Consider the following 23,051-nt stretch of genomic DNA (forward strand, 5'->3'; position numbering starts at 1 on the left):
AGAATAATTCAAACCGCAAAAAAGAAATTACAGTGTTACAGGCAGATATCATTATAGCGAAAATCTCATTTTAATGGACATTTTTCTAATCCCCCCCCCCCCCAAATAAGTTTACATGAGAACAATGCAAAAACCTGGAATTCCTTTATAATGAGATTTCATTACAAGAAAGTGATTTCTTCGGTCTCTTGGAGCTCGTTATAACAGGATTCAACAGTATTTGTTACAGTGCAGTCAAAGATGAACTCAAGCACGGTTGGTGTTTGCCAGAGTTTTTGCATTCGAAACATTTTTCCAGAACTGATGGCAGACAAAGCAAATCTTTCTTAACCACAAACTTTTCACAAACAGTATGCTTTAGCATACTAAGTAAGCCCGTAGTCCACGGGCCAGAAACCTGTATATATTATATATATATATATATATATATATTATATAACCCTTTTATATATATATATATATGTATAAAAGGTGACCATATGCAGGACCACAACTAAGGGGGAGCAGGCGGATCTGCTTCCCTGGGCGCTGAACAAAGGAGGGTGCCAATTTAACCTTTCTTTCAGCATTACGAGGGGGCACCTAAGTATGTACTTGCCCTGGCTGACCAAGTATCTAGTTGCGGCTCTGACCATATGACCTGTGTATTTTATGGAACATTCCCATAATTTTGGCCATCTAAAGCCGTTTTATAAAATGTTCCTTTTTTCAATAATTTAAGGCTTTTGCTTTAATTTTTATTCTTTACTGAAATTAAGAATTAAGATTATTTCAATGTCTTATAGAGCCATAATTACCATAATATAATCTATATAACAATTGCCCATAGTCATATGAATATATTCGTGTCAAACAAATTTTTTTCTGAATTCAATTCAAATTCGCAGTAGCCTTCTATTTTCCATCATTAGATTTTTTCAGCAATTTTAGCGATAGTTGGAAACTTTACAAACTATTGACAATTTGATTGTGAAATCTCAAAAGCAATTTTTGTGGCTACAATTGGAAACTTAACGTGTCTTTGACAAATCTTTTTTGGCTATAATTGGCAATTTTACTTGCCTGTGTTTTTTGGCAATAATTTGCAATGTCACACATTTCCTGATTTCCAACATTTTTATCAAGGATATGGTCAGCCCTAAATACAGATCATATTAACGTTACTTTTCTACCAGAACAGCTTTTGAGAGCCAGAGGTTGTGCACCCCTGTTTTAGCGCAACAGCCTCAACCTGTCTTAGTTTCTATGACACCTACACATCGATGGGATTCGGGGAGGGGGGGGGGATACCTGAAAAAAATCTGTAATCTGATAACTTTTATACGCACCACAACACATTCAACAGATACTTGCACATCATTAGTAGAGATAAGATGATAGAATCAAAGGCTGAGGGGGTGCTCTGTGGACGTGATGATAATGATGCTAGTAACATGTAAATATTAGATTGGTTGGCCACAAGATACCCGTCCATCAGACACCAATATAATAAGTTCCATAGGCTCTTGATGGGATTTAGGGGACTGAGAGGATGACAATTGAAGTGATGATTCCTGTTTCCAACTAAATTTCACAGTTTTTCGAATTTATGAATGTTGGATACAATGAAGTTTTTTTGGTAAGTATCTAATTTCTCACATAGAATTTAGTATGATATGTATATAAAGTGCCATCTTAATGCATGGGTCCATCCGGTGTAACATATGTGTTAGGACCCAGCAGAGAAACCATTTTTAGAGAGTTTTTTTTTTAAATCTAGTTATATTTATTGAATATTTACCTTTTTTTGCTCTCTTTGAGATCAGTCTCGATGATCATGTTTCAGTAATAGTGGCTGATTCTCATGCTGTTGCCAGATTTGAGATGAGATTGTTTAACTGTTCTGTTATGCAAATTCAGGTGTTATTTCTTGAATCTGATTGGATCCGGTGACCCTGCGTGGTTGGGAAAGTTTCCCTCAAATACCAGTTGCATGTTATCCTCTCACTCTCACTTTTTTTTTTTGCAGTATGAATTAACTCGCGATAAACGTGCCAAGTGTGTGTCTACCTAAAGGATAAGCAGCCGATGTTGTGGCCACTTTTCGATCACTGTCTCGCCAGTTCTGTAGAGATGATCATGTCAGTGCCGTATTTCATACCATTATACTGGTCTCTTGGGAAACGATCATTGTGCCTATGAGAAGATATGACAGCTGCCTGGATCTCTGTGCTTGCAGTAATTGGATTCCCACAATGTGGTCCTGTGTGAATTAAAGGTGTCGAGTATGGCAATGACTTGTGTGCTTTGATGTGTACTTAATAGATTTTCTAGTCATGTGGATATTTTTCCTGATCATTGTATTGGTGCAAAAATTTCAATGACGACTGTGATATTTTGACTTAACTCCTATTAACGTAAACAGTCAATGTGATTATTTCATTTCCGGAAATTACCGATAGATTGTTGCTGTAAGTAATGTATAATTAATGTAATAAATGTTCATATTGGCCTGTAAAATCACTTGGCCTGGGAGCCTATGGTGCTCTTAAGACAGCTCTATATATATAAGATCAGAAATTAAAGTTCTCTTTCGAAAATACTGTATGTACTATTCTGAGATAAGTTATGAGTGTGTTCTGTCAGTGCTAATCACAAAATATCAGACAAGTACGTTCAATCTTGAAGTCAATCTGGATCTTTTGGTAAAAATTGCTTCTGAATTTTTAAGTGATGCACATGACTGTTTTTCAACCAAAACCTATCCATTAGAAGCAAGCAGAATTTTCAGGTACACTTCTGGATGTCACCAATGATTATGTTGTCACATGATACATGCAGAAAGATGAGAAATTATTGCATCAATAACATTGCAAAATACATCTGGGGGGAACAGTTCAAAGAGAAACACTGGAACACATCACAATTGAAGAAAATAAAAAATTAAAGACATCAAAATCTGCAATAGACAGACACTCTCTCGAAAACATGGGGCTTTTTTTCAAAGCTCAGAACAACGATTGTCGTGAGAATTTCAAGACACTAGAAAATTAAATATGTAGAATTTTCATGTTATAAAATATGCTTCAATACGTATAGCAAATTTGACCATCTGAAAAAAGTACTTGTTTTTCGCTTGTATGATAAAGTTTTAGTTTTTAGTATATTATTATACAGCCTAAACCATATGGATAATTTGTAATGGCTATAACTAGGGTCCGGATTTCTATGTCTTTGCATATTTTTTTTAATGTTGTGCATATTTAGCTATTTTTATGTGATAGAGCATATTTGCATATTTTCAAAATTTTAAGGCATACTTCGTAAATTTCATGATTTTCGATAAAAAGTGAATTTTTTCCTCGCTATTCCAATCCCACTTCAGATTGGTTTTTGCGGTTCCCGCCTCTGACAAGAGCTCTCTGGGCTAGGATTCTTATACACTAAAAATGAAGCGTTGTTGCTGATCGGTAAAAAATCCTAAAATTCAGGTTTTTCAACCAACCAGCAATGACATTGAATTGTTAGAGCATAAAAATATTAGCCCTTCAATAACACTGGTATGTGGCTGTAAATAGATTAATTTTAGTGATGGTAACTTGTGGGAAAAATTAACTAAAATTGGTAAATGGGAGAATTTTTTACCGTTTGAGGGAAATTTTGAGTGTTTTTATCAAATAAAAATAATATATATATATATTTTTTTAATTTTGCTCTTTTTTAAAGTTAACTACACTACTTGGCTAGGTATTTTTACCTATAGATGGCAGCACATTAATTCTGAATTTGTAGGGGAAAACTTGCTGAAAAGGGAAAATTTAGCTCGACATCAGTTAGTAAAACGAAGAATTTCTGTTCATACAATAAGTAATGGTTCAAAATAGTTTAGACAGCATCAACACTTTTCATTATCATATTATTTTGTTAAAGTAATGTTATTTGAGATAGGAATGAAAAATATTTTAGTACATATTTTTTGTTTTATACGGCATATATTTACAGTTTTTTAAGAGCATAAATGCATGTTTTATAGAGCATTTTTTAGAAGTTTTTACAGCATGAAAACCCTAGTCATAATGATATCAAATATTATGAACATATTTATGGGGGCCTGTGCGACTTTGTTGTATATGGACTTGACTGTATACTGGATATGTTTCATAACCAGCATGTCTCACAGAAATAATTGCTTCAAGTTGTTCCAATATGATGAGAGTTTGGTCACAAATTTGCTTAATTGCCTTATTAATCAATCAAATATAATCGAGGTTCTACATAGCATGCTTGAAACATAAATACTATTTTATTAGAAGAAGTTAAGCATAATTTTTTTTTCTAAATTTAAAAAATATCTGAGCTTGTCATTGATAAAATAGAAAAGTTTTTCTTGACCAGGATATATGCAGCCTCATCCATTGAAGGGCTAAGGAGACAAAAATAAAGAAGAGCAGAGGCATTGTTCACCTTTGAACAAAAAACAGTGACACTAATGTCTCTGAAATCATTGAATAAAAAAGCCATGATAGAGAACAGCAATTGACTCTAGCGACAATACTTACGTCACACTTCTACTCAAAGCGAATGAGTCAGCCTGGTATTTCAAAGAGCCCACCTTGAACTACTCTCTTACAACATTTAAACTTCAGCCGCCCCCCCCCCCCCACAAATGCTCTTGAAAGCAGTACATATGGATGTCTGGCAACCTTTGGCTTCTCTCATGTTCTTCATATCAGCGTTAACTATTCATGCAATTACAAAATCACTTGCCGTACTAGAAAATTAGTCCCCCCCCCCCCATGCAGTCCTCATATCGCACGGCCCCACCAGAAGTAACAAAAAACTACACAACTTTTTCAATACCGTCAAAGCACAGACCAGCCAGGAAATTTTTTATAACATTCTATTCCTGTGATATATAGGCAGAGCTTGACAAAGCAAAGAAAAATTTAGACACCAGACACATTTCTCAAGAGCTAACAATAGTTTTCTCTCAAAAAAGACAGGTATAAATAATGTTTTCTCAGACATGACTCCTTTTCATGTTGAAATACACATCATTATGAAGTCAGAAAATTCTGTGTCATTGTAGACTGATTTAGCAATAGAAGATAGAAAAATTTAGGCATCAATACAATTTTATAGTCACCATGGTGATCTGGTATATATCAAGCCCTGTATATGGGTATGGGTTTTTTTAGTTTGGAACTGGGTTCAAATTTTACTTGTACCATAGGGAAAGTTTTTGGATAACACTTGTACAAGCTACTCATAAAACTTGAATTTATCCAAAAAAAAAATTATGCATAATTTCTTATACCAAAACAGTACTTACTTTCAGAACATGGTGCATACTTACATTCATTAGGTAATTCCATGATACAATACAGGCATTAGGCACTCACATAATCAATAAAAAATTAATAATATTCTTCTTTCTTTCTTCAGCAAAAACTGAAATTCCACAACAAGCACCGCTCATAGTTTCAACTTGAAACATCTCGATTCATCAACACAAGCTCACACAAATACATAAATGCATAGTTACTGATACATCGAGTCAATATGTATACGTCAGGTTTCAAAAAATCTTTGTTGGTGCACTATTTACACATACTCCCCTGCAAGTGGCTGTTCTGAAGGTTCTTTTCAAGATACCTTTTCGAAAAACAAAGCTAGGCTTAAAAACCAAAGAGTTGAGTCCATAAATGAAATGGATACGTAATGTCAGACATCCTAGAAATAAAAATAAGAGATTGTAAAATACTCTAGTAAATTATTCGTCTAAAACCCTACATGCTAATAAGAAATTTATGCACCTTGGTCATATAAATGAAGATGGTTCCAGATCACCAATTACTGTATGTACTGTATGCAGGGTGAACATGACCTGTTCTGCTAAATAAAAGGAGGAGGGGTGAGGATAGACAACCTTAAGTGGAATATGAACCACCCAACCAACCCTATCTTACCTCAAACCATTTTCGACTAACTGGGGATACTTGATTATGGGAGAAAAATGCATTAAGTCTGAAAAAACTTGAATTTGTGAAATTTTTTGAAAAACCTGCACACAAACTAAGCACATATCTGGAAAAGCATACGCTTTTTGCAGCTCGATGCAGAAAACCAATTTTGGTAGCCTTCTACAATACCAGAGTCAGCATCACTCCTGACCAGCGCAAGGCTATAACAGGACCAGATATATATATATATATTTTTTTTTTCAAAAATTCTAGTCCAGAGAGTCTTTGTCTGCATATTGAGTTTCTCAACAACGCATAATACACAAATTTTTTGCATGACACATAAAAATATTGATAGAATTTCACGATGTGGCTTTTTTCAGAAGTTTTATGTCAAAATGAAATAAATAATCAATGTACATTAAGGCCCAGTGCATTCACTTTAGACTTGTTCTGATTGCAAGTTTAATCATCTCAAGTTCACCAAGGCAATCATGCAAGTTATTGGTAAAATAACCACAGTAGAACCTCATTATAAACACACACTATCATAACATCATTTATAATGGACCACCAAAAAAATAGTAGTAATAATAAAGGGTGTTTATTTTTACCTGAAAAGCTTTACATTTCCAAGCAAACGATTAAACACCGATTATTGTGCTTGTTTGCATAAACATGTGAATGCACTTCATAACTGATACTCTCCAGCCAGAAAAATTAAGATTAATGCAGTATATATGTGTGTGTACTAATTCAGTGAATGTTGAAGTCTGTTTTTATTTGATACATAATAAACACTTTTCATAGCTATAACCACTGTACTTTCATTGATATACGGTGTACATCATACAGCAAGGTGTGCAATGTACACTTTGTTGCATTACATCCCTATTAGAACTATTTGTTATAAACCAAACTTTCATTAAAACGGACAACCTTTATAGCCTTTACTAGTTCATTATAATGAGGTGCTATTGTACTATAAAATGATTCTTTTTAAAATGGAATTATACATACCCACACACAAATGCATTTCTTCTAATGACCTGCTTCCTATACTCTTAGTATTTCCAGGCATCTGTTGTAGCAAATGGCAATCCAATCTGGCTGAGAACTAGCCCACTGGATCTGGTTAATTTCCCCATCAGCAGTATAAGCCAAGATTGGATCTTCAATAGCTCTAGGCATTTTCTGAATGTCCCATATGAGAGCTTGCTTATCATCAGCTGTCAAAAAAATTAAAGTTCACAATGTTAGCATGATTTTATATTTGAAAGAAACATAACTGTATGAGAAACTACATTAAAACTACATTACTGAGAACACCATTCTAAGAGTTCATTAATTTTAAGAAAATTTCAAGAGTACAGTGGAACCCCAGATTATCCAAGCTAATGTGGACCAGATCTACCTCGAATAATACAGATCTTGCATTAATTTCAGGTTGAATAAAATAAAGCCATAAATGGTGAAAATTATGTTTTCACAAAAATTATTTTCAGTTTCTGTACAACACAATGAAGATAGAATGGATAAAGTTAGGTGAAATGCTGTACAGTTTGCTACACATGTTCCAGTATACTTGACAGGTATATCTGAATGTGTGTAGCTGCCATAATGTATTACAGTCTGTGATGCTTCAAAGATTATTTTATGCACAGTGCTTTGAAAAATAATCTTTTGATGTTTTTTGTTACCAAGAACTCTTAAATGTGTCAGGGGGGCACCACAATGCTCTTGAACATTGCATCGAATAGGTTCTAAACATTTGTCAGGTACAAAATTCATACACAGACAAAATTTACACAGTCAAAATTCTTACAGACACCCCGTCCATCAGTTCTTCTGAGAGAAAATAAATTCCTACAAACTAGCAGACAAGCCAAAGAAGCCCACAACATGTCATATTGTATCTGAAGCTTATACAGGTGTGCTCTGTCACTCTGTCAAAAAACGTATGCCTGTTCACTTCAAACATTGTGGTCAGAATAAAACTGAGAGTCTGCATATAAGTTTAATGCAATGCCTTGATTGGCTGCTTTTAAAATGTAGCTACCTGATTAGTCTATTAGAATTTTAGAACCCAAGTAATGAACCCTTAATGAACCTAAGTCATGCCATTGCAATTGATGGTGTTGATTTATTATCGTTTACTAAAACATTTTTGAAAGGATAATGTATGCCTTTGCAATACCATGGCTTGGGTTGATTACGAGCAGAAATTTTAAGAAAATTCGAATAGACCAGTCGGGTAGCTACAATTTGCAAGCCACCAATCAGGGCATTGCATCAGACACACACAGGCTTACAGCTTCATTCTGACCACAACATTTGAGAAATGAACAGATATATTTTTTTCTGCAGAGCAACCACAAATTAAGATTTGGTTAACCAACCCAAGTGGGATCCATGGCAGCGTGATTAGTGGCTATATATTTTTCTCTGAAGGCAACACCCACTGTGTATCAAAATATATTACGAGTTTTATATTTTTCTATTTATCTGCCATTTCGTTTGTGATTTCTGAGTATTATTGGGCAAAGTTTATCTACTTTTCCCATATATTGATGTTTGTGATTGTTTGTTGCATACAAAGATTTATTATAAGCCAGGTCCACTGTAGAAGGGTTTGACTGCATGTGTAAATCAAAGAATTTTTCTTCTTACCTGCAGTACAAATGTGACATGAAGAATGTGGTGCCCATGCGATTCCATTTACACATGCTCTATGGTTGTTCAAACGAGCCACTGGATCACAAGGAGCTCGTACATCGAGAATGATCACCTTCGAATAAGAACACAAAAATAATAATTTTCACAAAAGTTACTTTAGAAAAATAAAGCAAAGATACAGTAAACTGATACAACTAGAAATTTATTGAATAATATTTTATATATATGCAGTCATTAAAAACAAACGTAGCAAATACAGTAAAAGTCTGATATAACGAGAGCTTAGAATCAAAAATAAAAATGAAGAAATGTCAATTTTTTTGCTCTGTCAGGTTATAAATTGTTAAAAATTGGTACTATATCTGCAATAAAACCTTTTTGATCATTTTGTCCCCAAATGAATCAGACCCCATTAGTGAAATCGATTTTTGATGATTGTCTTGGATGTTTTTCAATAGAATTTTTTTATTATCAAAGCAACTTAATAAACCAAACCTGCGATTAAAATTCTATTGTTATATCTCTGCCCACTTTCATGGTTGTATGAATTTGTAATATTTTTCCGCTAATCTGAAATCTTTTGTATTTGTTCAGCCATTTGGAACAACATTTTACTGTATGTTCCAGGGTTTAAGCTACGGTTGCATATTTTGCAAAATGCAAAAGAAAATCGTAGAATGCGAAAGTAACAGCAGCCACTTTCGCAAAAATGTGTACAGGAGGTACGAAATGAGTAGACATCAAACCATCAATCATTAGCATTATAGTAGCATTTTGCTAAAGCTTCCCTCCAATTTTCACTTTTTTTGCGAAAGGAATTTTTTATCCAGCTTAAACCCTGGTATTTTCCAGTCGAATAACCCCTGGTGTGACCAACGTCACTTAGTCACTAAGAGAGAGACAAAAGTCGAATAAGATCATCATATATCCTGTGTGTGTATAGCCTCAGATTTAGTGATAAGTGTCATCCTTAGTTTAATTTTCAAAGGAAAAAAAGAAAAGGAAAAAACTGGAATTTTCGAAAAATATTTTGGCGTTGCAGCAAAAGATTTCAAATTTTCAACTTGCTCTAACCGAATATATTTGAGTAAAACCCCTCTTAAATAAAAATTTTTCTTTGTTACAATTTATTCATATTTTATTTGATTTGTTTGTCATTTATTTATTACAAATAATTTATTTGTATAAATCATTAAAAGTATGCATGCATAACCCGATTGATGGTCACCCCTCTTTTATGGACAATTGTTTTTGTAACGTCAGTGTCCACAAAAAAGAGGTTTCACTGTGTAACCTAACTGAATCTGTATCTTTAAAATTAACTCTGTGACAATATCTTGTAAATCACTCATTATAGATGATTCATTTTATATCAGACTTTCACTGTACAGCGTTAGAATTGAAACATAAAAGTCACTTGTCCCACGGACCAGTGAATACGAGAATCTACAGATCTGCAGAGATCATGAGTGGTCCGCTAAACAAAAATATCTTCTGAAATAATAATGGATTTTTTTTTCAATATATTGCCATTTAGAAAAGTGATATATCACCAAGGTTTACAGAAAAGGTGCCATAAAAAACAATTAGAACTGTAGCTAAACCTCATGAAGCCATTACTGTTGATTCTGTGGCTTTATTGACAAAAAAGCGTGGAGGTTTGAAGAAACCTTTTTAAATAACATTTTTAACACTTTGCACAAGATATTTGCTAATAAAAAAGTATAATATCCTGAATAGCTTTTTTGCTACATTGATTACAAAATAATTAAAACAAAATATCTTTACATAAACGCACGTTTTTTTAGCATATTCAGCAAAAAACAAGACATTTTGAGGTGTCAAACTGGCTGGCAATGCCTTTTGCTACTGGTCAGCGGACCACCACAATTTTTTTCTCAGTGGTCCGATTGTTTAATCACTAGTCTTGGACCAGTGAACCACCAATGATTCCGAACACTACAGTATATACACTCGCTTCCAAAAGTTAAGCCCGCAACGTCTTATATAACATTACGACACCACTTTAATCTTGCCCCTTTAGATCACACGGTTAGTGGAACACAAACGCGTGGTATGAGTGCATACAGGCTCTTCACATGGAGTCGTCGGCAATCACTACCAGCAGATAGTGTCTATCCAAGCAATATTGCAACCCTAGAAGTAACAGTTGTGGAGGTCGCTCATCAATTCTGCGTAGCTACTATGTAGCGTAGCGGATCCAATCCCTCTACATTAATGGTGATCTTGTCACTATGTGGGAAATTCCTCCTTATTTTAGACCTCAGTAAACTCTCAGCTACTGGAAACCACCCAAGGGCCCACTGGCCGGTAAGGACCAGAATAGCAGCTTAGTTCAGCAGGTGGGGTCTTACAGCTGTCAAACGAGAACGGGCCAGAGGTCAGGCTGCTGACGTCTCATATAAATTAATTTCCCTCATGATGCCGATGTCGCTATTTTTGTGGAGAGATCTGGTTCAGATTCCCATATAGTTGAGACGAGGGTTAATTGTGTCTTCAAATATTTTATTACTTTTCATTAAGGGACCTCCCAAGGGAGGTATTACAATGTCTGATTCGTGAAAAACTCCCTTCAGCAGGGGGGTTGCAGACCTCCGTCGGAACACTTTATTTTTCAGTATTGTTCATTTAATGTTGACATAGTCTGGAGAGTCTGATCAGCTCTCCAGATTGCGTCATGTTGCCAGGTTTCTGATACAATATTTTCTTTGTGTGATGTTTATTTTTGTAAATGCATGAATATGCAAATGTGATGTTTTTGTTGAGACGGAAAAGCCTAACGAGAATATGTGGTCCTAAATTTTTATAAAATGTATGTGTATAAATTCTTCCCTTTTTGGCTAGTCAACTCTTTTCCTTTGTAGTACTCATTCAACTAAAACCCTCTAGTTGGGCGGTTTTCTGTCATACAACCACTTCATCTGGCCTTAGACTGAAAAAAAAACCAACAGTTTGTTCATTATGTGATAGTTCAATTGTCTAAATCTGTTTCCTGGCAGGTCCAGAATCAAAAAGTTGCTTTATTTTCATAGATGAAAAACCTTCTCTAAGTGACGTCGGACAAAAAATAACAAAGGAGCTGGCCTCATCAAGGGTATGTGCAATAACGTAACATCTTATTGATCCAGCCCTCAACCAAGAGGCCCCCTGGTGCTGATCTGGCTCTCAACCGAGAGACTCTGAGAATTGAGTAACTGGGCTACACCAGAGAGACTTCTTACATCGAGTGTCTCGCCAGTAGTTTATGGACGTATAAATTGACTGATTATTGACCGACCACAAACCCATGAGATTATACAATTCTGTCAATTTTGAATTGAGGGTTTTATGTGTTAAAAAATTTAATATTTGATTTGTGTAAACGTTAGTCCGAACTTAATAAATAACATTTTCCTGCGAAAGTTGAGTTGTGTTAATTTTCCACTTGTCGTTTGCTTCTACAAATTACTGGATATTTCAAACCGGGCAAGCAACTCCCACAAGGGACATTGCAATTTTAATTACAACATCCTTAACACTAAATTTAATTGCTCACATTCCTAAGCAAGTCAAACTGCTGACCAGAGACATGGGTCCAGTCAACCAAGGTTACCACCCCCATCTGATGATTGGTATATTGCTACAGTACCCAAGCAGAATCCACAAGTGACTTTCACCACTGTTACATCCATTATTGCAGCATCACTTGGTAAGACAATATTTGCCAGTATTGTGTGCCGAAAGCTCCACATGAAGGGACTATTCGCCAGAGTACCCCACATTTGTGTTCCATTAACCGTTCAATCCAGATGAACACGGTTAAAGCTGTGTCACAAGCTTAACTTTGGGAAGCGAGAGTACAAGAGGTCCTCAAAATTTTCCACCTGCGGCACCCATTTACCCTATTCAATGGTTATCCACGAGTTTCGTTGGCTCCCCAAAGCTGTTTAACAAAGAGTCTCTTGGAAAACCATTTGTCAGAGTCACCGCTCTTGTAGGTGCACAGTTTGAAAACCCCTGGTATATACAATAGATGCCATTTATTGGAATCATGGTTAATGTTATCATTCAGGTATTGTTATCAGAGTTCCACTAAGTATGGAACAGACCAATATCATAACATGAGGAAAAAATAGTTTATAGTTATCAGGATTTTGGTTTAGGTTATTAATTTTTCCTTTAGAAAGTGTTTTCTTCTTTTTGCATATCCTGAAGATAAGATTGAATCAGACTCAGTTTCTCTGTGCAATTTATTCTTATCAATCTGCAAGACTATGTAGGTCAGAAGGCTCCCTTATTGGCAAACCTTCCATACTCAGTTCACAATGTGGCCATAATAGCCACTATGATCCATATACACTTAATGCTTCTTTTACAATGGCTTTCCTATTGTGAGGGAACGTGTAAGGTAAAGTCCGTCCCCTTTTTTCAGTTGATAGTTTCTTTCAATTGACTATATCTGCAGTTCCTCGGCTAAAAGACTCTCATGAGCAAAATCCATTGAGCGTGACATGCTTGTAAAAAAGTATTGCACAATTCGTAATAGTACAAATTACAGTTTCCACTTCTTAATTTCTCACTATTTCTGAATTTTTTTAAAAAATGGCATTTAGCTTAAGGGGGGGGGGGGGTGTTTAATTCAGAACCAGTGAAAAAAAAGCATGATTTAACATAATCAGTTATGTGGGGAAGAAAAATTATGTCACATTTTCATACGTCCTGTTCAACCAAACAGGACATATGGTCATTGTACTTTCACAAAGGATTTTTTTCTGACACAATTATCAATCAGTTATAGTCGTTAGTAGGCTCAGATTTTTACGACCTAAAAATTAAACATTGTTGCTGATCAGTTAAAAAAACGAAATTTATGTTTTTAACCTATAAGTGAAGACATTTCATCTTTATGTCATAAAAATCTGAGCCCTAGTTACTATTAGATGATTAGAACTCCCGAGTGTTCATATGATCATATCAAACGGCGTACACTATATAACATTGATTGTTGCTAAGTGTGTGTGAGTATACTAAGGATGAATAATCTCTCACCATTCTCGAACACTCTCTCTGTCTGTAGTGTGCGCACACATGCACACAAAGCAATGTTCAAGAGAAGTGAGAGATAGTTTGTCTAGAATTAGAAATATCAATTTCAACCAAAATCTGTTTACTTCCTTCAACTAAAACCAAATACCTCAGATGCATCCATTGCAAATGTGGCCAAATAATTTGGATCTTGTTTGTTCCATGTTAGGCGAAGGAGAGGATGATGTTGCGGATCTTCGTATATAATTGTTGAATGTTCAAGATGCCGCAGATCAAACATTCTCACTGACCCATCAGCACCTACATAAAGGGGAAAAAATTACTCTTACAACAAATTTTTAAAATACAGTTGAGCCCACTTATAATGACATTGCATACTAAGAAGTATCGATTACAATAATTTTTTTCTCTGTCCTACTGAACCTGCAATACCAAAATAATGTAAAAATATTGTTTACAATGAATTGCCATATCCATGAATATTGGACATAACAAAGTTTTTGACAAGAACATAATTTCTTTCACAGGATTAAGTTTCATAAAATTGAACGTTCTTTTTCTCAGAAATGAAGTTTGAATATGAAGTACTACTATACTATTCAGAGAAAACTATGGGCAAGTTCTGCCAGTCCACCTTTTGCTGAATGGCGATCTCTAGCTATAGATAGTACTGGTTATGTTTGCATTTTCAGAACCTCCCGAATAAAGAGGATTGGCACGACACCAGGTTTGTTTATATTAGTATTTTTTGTTTGTGAACCCCAAGAATCTCCAGAACAGTATAAGAACCACTTCATAACACTGAGCAGGCAGACATCAATATCATAATAGCTTGCCTTTGACAAAGGTTAGCAACGCCCCTAGAAGCAAGACACACACACACTTTGAGAACTACTGACTTACAGAATATGGGTCTAACATTTCATTCAAACTAATGCGAATACCATTAAAATTTGTGAAATAAATAAACAGTTTTCATTTTAACTCCTAGGCTGCAGGAATATTAAGAGAAAGGTTGCTCTCAAAACAGCTGTGTAATTTTTAAAAATTTTTTTTCAGTGTCGTTTGTGAAAAATAGATGGCACTCAAACTCATACACTGCAAATACAGTGATAAAAATTACCTCGGCTAATGAAGATGATTAGTTCTTGAATCACGTTCATTAGCCAGAAACTTCGTAAGCAGAGGCATTCTTTAGTCAAGATATCGCTGTTTAGTGAAACCTATCTAAGACCTATATGAGGCGGAAACATGTCTTCGATGAAATCAAAAATAGTTCCTTCATTGAGTAATGCTTTTTTTTGTTTGTTTGTGTGCGCGCATGTTCTACTAAGTTTGCCCAAGGACTTCTTGACCTATCTTTATGAGCCACCTCCAGTTTACGGACAATAGGTTGAGAAAAGCTGCTTTAAGTGAATTCCGCTCATTAAATTTGAGTATTTATCGTATATAACAAATAAATGGCATATGAAATCAGATGTAAAATACATCTGATTTCATGCTCACAGAAAAGATTCTACCGTGTTTCTTTTAGATTTTTAACCTTATTACCAGAAAAAAATTAATTTGAGAAAACCAAAGGTAGCACTTTTCGCTGATTTTTTGTGGCATTTTTATCCATAAAGAATATGATGCTTACCAACACTCGCGAACATGTCTCGACCTCCGCCAGCTCTACTGAAAGCAATGTCATATACTTCTTTATCATGCGCAATCAACTGTGTCTTGACATGTCCAGATATGTTCGTTCGTCCTAGAACTTGTCCAGTCTGCAAGAAAAGAAAAGAGTAATAAGTACTAAATATTCAAGGTCACAGATTTAAGTAATTGAAATAATTTTTTTTAAATTCCCAATGCAATAAACTTGGCATCCATATCAGCTCTAATATGGTTTTTAACCATTCACATACAGGCAACAAATTTGAATTATCTCTATCTGCAGTACAGAAGAGCCTCAATAATCCAAGGTGGCTTCGGTCCCATTCAACTCAGATTATCAAAACACTCGAATTATCAAAAAAAAAAAAAAAAACCAATAAAAAATGCTTTAAATGTTGGTTTTACATTAAAAAAAAAAAGACAAGCAAAAGCAGTACTAGCATGCTTACTGTATTTTTATTCTTCAATGAGATATAGATACCATAGGATATGTTTAAAAAAAATGAAGAATGTAAAAAGGGCTATTGAGGAGAGTTGGGGATGGAATTGATAGCGAACAATACAGAGACGCAGATAGCTTGCAACTGCCTTTCCAATGATTTTACTTAAGCAATTACCCACCATTTTAAGAAAACAGTCAAACTTGCTTCTCCTTATTAGCAATTCCCTCCCCCCGAAAATTAAAACGGTCTATGTACATTCAAGGGAGTCTATTACTGTGCAATACGTATGCACTATGTAGTATTCCTGAGAAAAAAATAAAGAAGTTGAGTTCTTGGAATAAAAAGAGAGAAAGAGGGTCTCAAGAAAGAAATTTGAAAATTTTTAGTGCCTCAGATTATCTGCAAACTCAAACTTTCGGCTCAGATTTTCAAGGCTCTACTTCATCAGCGATAATTCTGAAAAAAAAAAAAGGTTTCCTTGTTTACCCATGTTAAATCAAGAATGGGAAAAGAAAGAAATAGAAGAAAGGGGGAAAAACAGTACACAGTACATATGTAGAAAAAATAGTACTATTTCACCCTCCCCATGTGTTCTGTCTCTTATATACAGTATATGTGTATAGTAGAAAGATACACTATGTGGAGGGGAATCACTAAACAGGAGTATAGAAAGAACAGGGGAAAAAAAAAAAGACTTCCATTCATGGGGGTTAGAATAAAGCTTTGCAATAATGAAAAAACATGGAGAGCTGGAATGAATTTCTTCCATTTGCATCGTTAAAGTAAAATTCCATTTTTTTCATTATGTCTGCATCTCAATTTTTCTCTTATATTAGTTTTAACCCTAGATAACTAAACGATCATCTAATGGACTACCGAATGAATCGGTTACTGAATAACACTGATTTAAGTTTAGTTATCCAGGGTTAAATTCCATATCACCCATACTTTAAATCTAAAGCAAGGTTTCTAAGTGTGGTGGAATGGTGGGGTCAAATACCAGGACTTACGCGTAAAAATTAAATTTGTGCATGTCACAGTATACGTTTACTGGGTAAGAACCTTCTTGAAAAACCAGTGTGCCAAGAACCAAACGAGTTACAACAGAGTGACATCATTGGTAACTGAATGAAAGTGATCAAGATTCTACTGCACTGCAATGATATCAGTCAGTGAAGCCCTTTAATCACTGACACACTAATACAAATACAAATACAACGCCACAACAGGCAAATTGCCCACGAGGTGGCTGCATCCCCGAGCCCCTACCTACTACTGCTACACCCCCCCCCCCCGCGGAACCCCCCAACGAATCGTTACATGCGGGAATGTGCGTGTACGTGTAGTGCAACCTGACGTAAAGTTGTGTTTTCTGTGTAATGCTTGTTATGTGTAATGCTGTCATCTGCCCCCAGTTTTTACTAACTATGAGTGAAGTGTTATGGTTGAATGATTTACCGTTGTAGGACTGTTGCTCTCTGTGGCGAGACTTTTTAACGGGGAGACCGGCTCGCATTTGCGCCTTGAAGTTGGGAACCACAGAAAACCAACTTCAGCCGACCACCACTGTGGGGTTCGAACCCGGATCCTCGCATCACGAGTCCGGCACTATAACCACTCGACCACCACAGCGGCTAAAAGTATCACTTTCTGGCGCAGGTCGGAGTCGAACCTGGTTTCTCTCCGGATTGTCCCTATGTATCTCACGTCAGGCCTAAACCGATCGCGCTATCGTAGCACTATAGCTTGTCAAATAAGACAAATAAAAATTATATTCCAATGGGGGTATTTCTACTCATGAGGGGCCCTAAGTTTTACCTAAGATTCCACAGACATAAGTGAGATGAAATGTAGCACCTCCACTGTTGACATATGGTACTGATATATAGGATACTAATGGTGATAATATATATAAACAGTAACAATTTAACACATCAGGTGGAACCAACAAATTTATTCACTAAATGGAAGTCACGATGATGGCCGCTTGTTCTCTACTACAAGGCTTGACAAGCATCATGCCACTATGGGTAAAACTAAAATATTGGTGTTGATTGGTGCCTAAAATTTTCTGTGTGATTACTACATCAGAGTCAGAGGATGATACACAATTTTTGGAATTTATGTCAGTGTACCAACCAACACAGAAAGAAGTACAGTAAGATACCCTGACTTACATCAGTAATTCATTCTGAGACATGAAATGAGTATAAAAAAAACAGTGAGTCAAAGTAAACTCGTCCAATGGTAATGCTTCCATCCCACCATTCTGGAGTAGAAGGGAAGTAAATTCACATATTTTCTTTATTCTTTCTCGTTCATTTGTCTTTTCGTTTTTTATGCGACAGGAAAACATTTCTCCCTACAAATGTGATGTAAAAAACCTTCAAAGGCAAAAGGCATCTAATGGAAAAAAAAAAGTAATTTGCAGGACGAGATGATGTAATGCTAGATGGTGCAAGTCCTGGAAAAGTGTGAATAGGCATTAATTTGGACAAAAAAAATATTTGATTTAGTTGGCGCCTAAATTTGTTTTCAATTTGTCTAGTTATCATTTTTTATGTATATTTAAAACAGTCAATTATGCATGCAAGACAAAAATAAATTATACCATACCGAAAATTTTTTTTTACTCACCTCCAAACCCCATATGGTACATGTCGTATCAATACTGGAAGTACCTAGCAGATTTGGCTCAACCTCATTCCAATCAAAAGATGTCAGAGGTGCACAGAAATCTGAATTTTTATTCTGGAAAAAAAAAAAATGTAGGGACTCGATTGAGAAACATGTCAAAGCGGTACTCGTAACAAAACTTAAAGAGTCATTGCTGTATTCACAGACAGAGTTTAAAGTATAATTGCAGTTGAAAGGATTGGTGGTCGACACAAGATTGGTTAATTCAGGTATTTTAACCAATCCTTCCACCTACGATTGTAGTTTAAACTGTCTGTGAATGCGTCTGATAAATAACGTCAAAAAACTCAAAGTAATAGAGAAAATAATCTGAAACACCAAAAAGAAAACTTCGCGTTATCCTTAGTTCGACTTATCGAAAATTCTGATTTCAGAGTGGGGAAAATAGAATTATTAAAATAACAGTGCTATTTATGAATATCGTATAGTAAAACTACTTTAGATGAAGAAATTTGAAAAGTATAATTTAATCATGTTCAATTATGGAATGAGAATATTTAGAAATCAATCCGATGTACATACCGTATTATGCAAACGGATGCATACATAATACTTGTATAAATGAAACAAATTGTAAATACAATTGTATATACAAGACTGTTTTCTGCCAGAAAATGCAGGTAATTTTTCGATGTCTCTGTTTTTTGCCCTTCTTTCATGAGAAAGTCATTTGCTTTTTTCAAGGAGAGAGACAAATGAATCTGCTAAATTCTGTTGTAAAATGCCGAGTGCTATTGCTAAATGCAATTCCATTGCTGAATGCTATTGCCAGATTCTATTATTGCTAAAGTTTTTTTTAATTACTCTCATTCCCAAAAACGGGGACTTAAAGGAAGAAAACTTCAAGCTAAAGAAAGTTGTACCACTAAACTACAGAAAAAGTTCTGGGCCTGAGTGAAAACTTCGACTTAAAAGATATTCGAGTTAGCTTAGTTCGACCTATCACGAATTGACTGTATGTGTGTGTACAAGAGTTTTACTATCATCAAACAAACCATTCATCACAAGAATTTGACAGTTACAACTCACATTGTTCAACAGGCACTCTATCCTGGTTTCTCCTTCGCCGGCTCTCCAGACTCTGAGATAATCCCCGCTAGTTGCTAATAGATCCGGGTATATCCCTTGGCTGTCAGGCATCCACATGATTTTCGTAGTAGGATAGGGATGATCGAATGTGCTTTTTGCTGTGAATTCTGATGTCTCTTCATCTAAGGACACTAGCTGAACCTAGAACACACAAATAGTCAAATAATGTAAAAATCAAATGATAAAAAACTGTTTGTACTTTTGAAATTGCTTGTTTGATCTTTTTGCAAAAACATTAAGCACAAAGAACACAGAATGACACAAGAACTCTAACAATCCAAGCTAAGTCAGATAGAAACATGTTTTGACAAACAAAAAAAATCAAGATTATCAGGGTAAACTATTTAAACGTGAATCATTTTATAGCATAGATAAAAATATACATCGCTTTATAAGTTTAACAAGAGTTATAGATGTTGCATCTTCTGAGGGGGGTGTCTGTACCGAGCCAGAAACATTAATGTGTGTCTGTTCAGTTATACTTTAGATCTTCGACCTTTTTCTACTCACAAACATTGCCTGTATCCATCATAAAAAAAAAGATCCTTTACAGCAAGTTTGTCATACAAATGCATGCAATTAGAATGATTTTCGTTCTTGATTGCTATATGTACAAGGAGTTTAATTGGAACGCTGATCAAGCAAGCGCTTGCAAGCATGAAATTGAACATGAACATCAAACACTCTAGGTGCTTCAGGGAGCACAGTGGTGATCGTGAGCAATTAGTTGAAAATGCCTGAGTATAGGAGAGATCAGCAAGACTAGGCTATATGAGGGAGCTGCAGAATAAACAAACATCACCTGCAGCAAGGGAGAAACAAGTAATAGAAGTTCAAGAATTACTGGGCTAATGCATAAAGGAATATACATAGCATAATCAGTTGTATGAAACTCATTGGTTGGATCACTTACAGAATGGGAGCTGGGGTGTACTGATGATTTGGAGCAAAATTGTTGAATGTTCTCATCAGCTATAATTCAGTTGGTAAATTCCAATGGGCAAACACTGTTTGGTGACTACTTTTTTATCACGAGACCCGATTCAGCACTATTCACTAAGGTGCATGAATGCCCAATAATGTTAAAAAACATACGGAACAGTTATAGTATAAACCCTCATTTTCTGGGTGATTTCCTTCTTAGCCTGCTGCTGCTTTTCTTCCTGGTTGGTGAAGGTCTGCCATTTTCTTCAGTTGACTTTTTTTCTGCTCGCTATTATTATTCTTTTGACTTCTGGGTTACTATTTCCATTTTTTATCTTCATTACCATCTGCAGGTGACGTCACTTTTTGAAGTTCATTTGTAATTATAATAGGCTTAATTAGCACACAAATATAGAACGACGTAGAGATTTCGATATTGTTTGACGTCGTTATTGATATTGTTCAATGTATAAGACGATATACAGAAATTTGGATTACTTCAAAAGGAACCAATTATCATATAAGATGTTCTCCTTCAAAACAAAATACTGTAAAAATTAAAGTAAAACTATTTTAGAGGGGAAAAAAAAGATATTTCGGAATTTATTGAGTGAATACATTCCTACTATATTGTTCTATACTGTACACGTACAAATTTCAACCTTTTTCTGACATTCAATATTCATTCAATGTTGGAGCGGTATCAGTATGATGTCCTAACCTAGCAATATCATTGTGCTACTGGGGACAGCATTTGAATTTATCGATTCCATTATCACAAGCGCACACACATTTACAGAGCTAATCATTATTTTTTTGTTCATTTACATTTTATCATACTTACCATTTTTCCCAGTATGTTATTTATTCTCATGATTACATATGGATTCTTTCACATTGTACACATTTCTATTTAACTTTTTTTTCACACTAGCTGTTATGATTTTAAACCCACAATCATGTTTTTTGCGGGATTCATGACTTTTTTAGACCAAACCCAGAGCTTTTTCTACCGACCATTATATTATTAAAAAGAGAATGTTTTTTTATTATTTAAGAGTGTTGCTTGTTTTTAATTATTTCGAATTCTGTATAATCCTATATTGTCTAGGATGTTATATTTTTAATCTTGATTGCTTATTTAGTGCAAGAGTATTGTTTTGCTATTGTTTTTTAACATTATTTTACTTTTTCAACAGCTATAGTGCAATTCCCTTCTGGCAATACGCTGGTGTTTTCTCGGGCAAGAATGACATCTCAAAGTATGCCGCCGTTTCCCTCTTGGCAATTTCTCGTCATACTTTCGGGCATGCTTCTCGCTAAAGAAAAACAAATCGCCAAAAGGGATTATACTACAACTGTTCACGTCTGAGTTTTGTCATTAATTAATGGAACTATAATGTGGGAACAACCAATATACCTTATTGGTATACTCTTCGATGAAGCTGCCAATGGCGAGCCTGAAACGTTTATTGCGCCTCACACTCCAGTTCATACTGTACACAGTCCATGGTGCGTCATATTTGTATATTTCTTTTCTCTTTGATGCAACGGTATGGCTGGCCATTGTCTTTGAATTGTTCCGCTCGAAACAAAGTTTAAACAATGCACCACTCACAATTTTACACTAGTGTTTGATTGAGTCTATCACATACAGTGGCGTTTAACATACACAGTTTATAAAACAAAATAAGCAATTCCTTATCAAGGAAAGGTAGTGAATTCACTCGGCACACACAAATCAATGGATTTTCTCAAGATTAAAGGTATTTGAATCAATACAATAGTAAAATCCCATCTTGATACTAGAATGATCCGCAACACATATAAAATATCAAAACATGGATAAGTATTAGTTCTTTCTTGTTATAGGGAAATAAAACACGTTTTAATATTTCACTATTTTTATCAAAAAACCGAACATAAACTGTTATTTTATATAAGTTTTTAACACACGCCAATAAGTTGTTTACAAAAAAAAAATCACAACTTTGGAAACACTGTTGCCAAATATTAGAATCATAAAATAACAAAAAAATGTGATTGAATCGATTTTTCAATAATCTATTTTTTCCTATTTCATAATAAAACTCACTAAAGCAAGTTTCCTACTGAGGTCGAACATTTTTTGTCTCAAATTAACAAGATTTTAAAATACAGCACTAATGAATCTTGTGATGCCGTATTTCAAAATTTAAAATATGGAACGCACATCTATCAGAGAGGAGCTCTTAACTTCAAATGCAGATGGCAGCATCAACTGGTATGCATATACAGATGCATGCAAAAATGTATTTCTTACATTCCTCAAGAGATGGCATTGCTTTGTACAGAAATTTGAACACCAAACAGCCGAGTGTACTCAAGACACTGAGCTATAAAGCCGGGTTTTCCTAGGAATAGGTTTGTTGCGCAGCGTGAACCGAATTAGACAATTTCGCGCCGACAGAAACGAGTTACATAATCACGCTACGCGTTTGTGTTTTCCTAGCGAGGCGCATCAGATCAGGGTGGCTATATAAAGTATAAGGCTTTGGCATCAGCTACTCTGTCGTCTGCATGCTCCGGTTTGAAG

The 23,051-nt window shown here is 35.2% G+C and overlaps 1 protein-coding gene across 1 annotated transcript; it reads right to left on the minus strand.

Annotated features, from left to right (window-relative positions):
- Positions 1-3,694: 3,694 nt before the first annotated feature.
- wap (DDB1 and CUL4 associated factor wap) lies at positions 3,695-22,478 on the minus strand. Its single transcript, XM_089249468.1, has 8 exons — positions 21,897-22,478; positions 19,493-19,693; positions 18,404-18,517; positions 15,304-15,433; positions 13,813-13,964; positions 8,613-8,730; positions 6,963-7,171; positions 3,695-5,712 (listed from the first exon to the last, which is right to left on the minus strand). Exons 1-7 carry the CDS (start codon positions 22,041-22,043, stop codon positions 6,999-7,001), a joined length of 1,035 nt encoding a protein of 344 aa, XP_089105594.1. The 5' UTR covers positions 22,044-22,478; the 3' UTR covers positions 3,695-5,712; positions 6,963-6,998.
- Between the last annotated feature and the right edge of the window lie 573 nt (positions 22,479-23,051).

The sequence above is a fragment of the Pholcus phalangioides genome, unplaced genomic scaffold (assembly GCF_987345545.1).
Source record: "Pholcus phalangioides strain wild (caught in Gottingen) unplaced genomic scaffold, Ppha-v1.0 ptg000022l_1, whole genome shotgun sequence".
Taxonomy (NCBI): Eukaryota; Metazoa; Arthropoda; class Arachnida; order Araneae; family Pholcidae; genus Pholcus; species Pholcus phalangioides.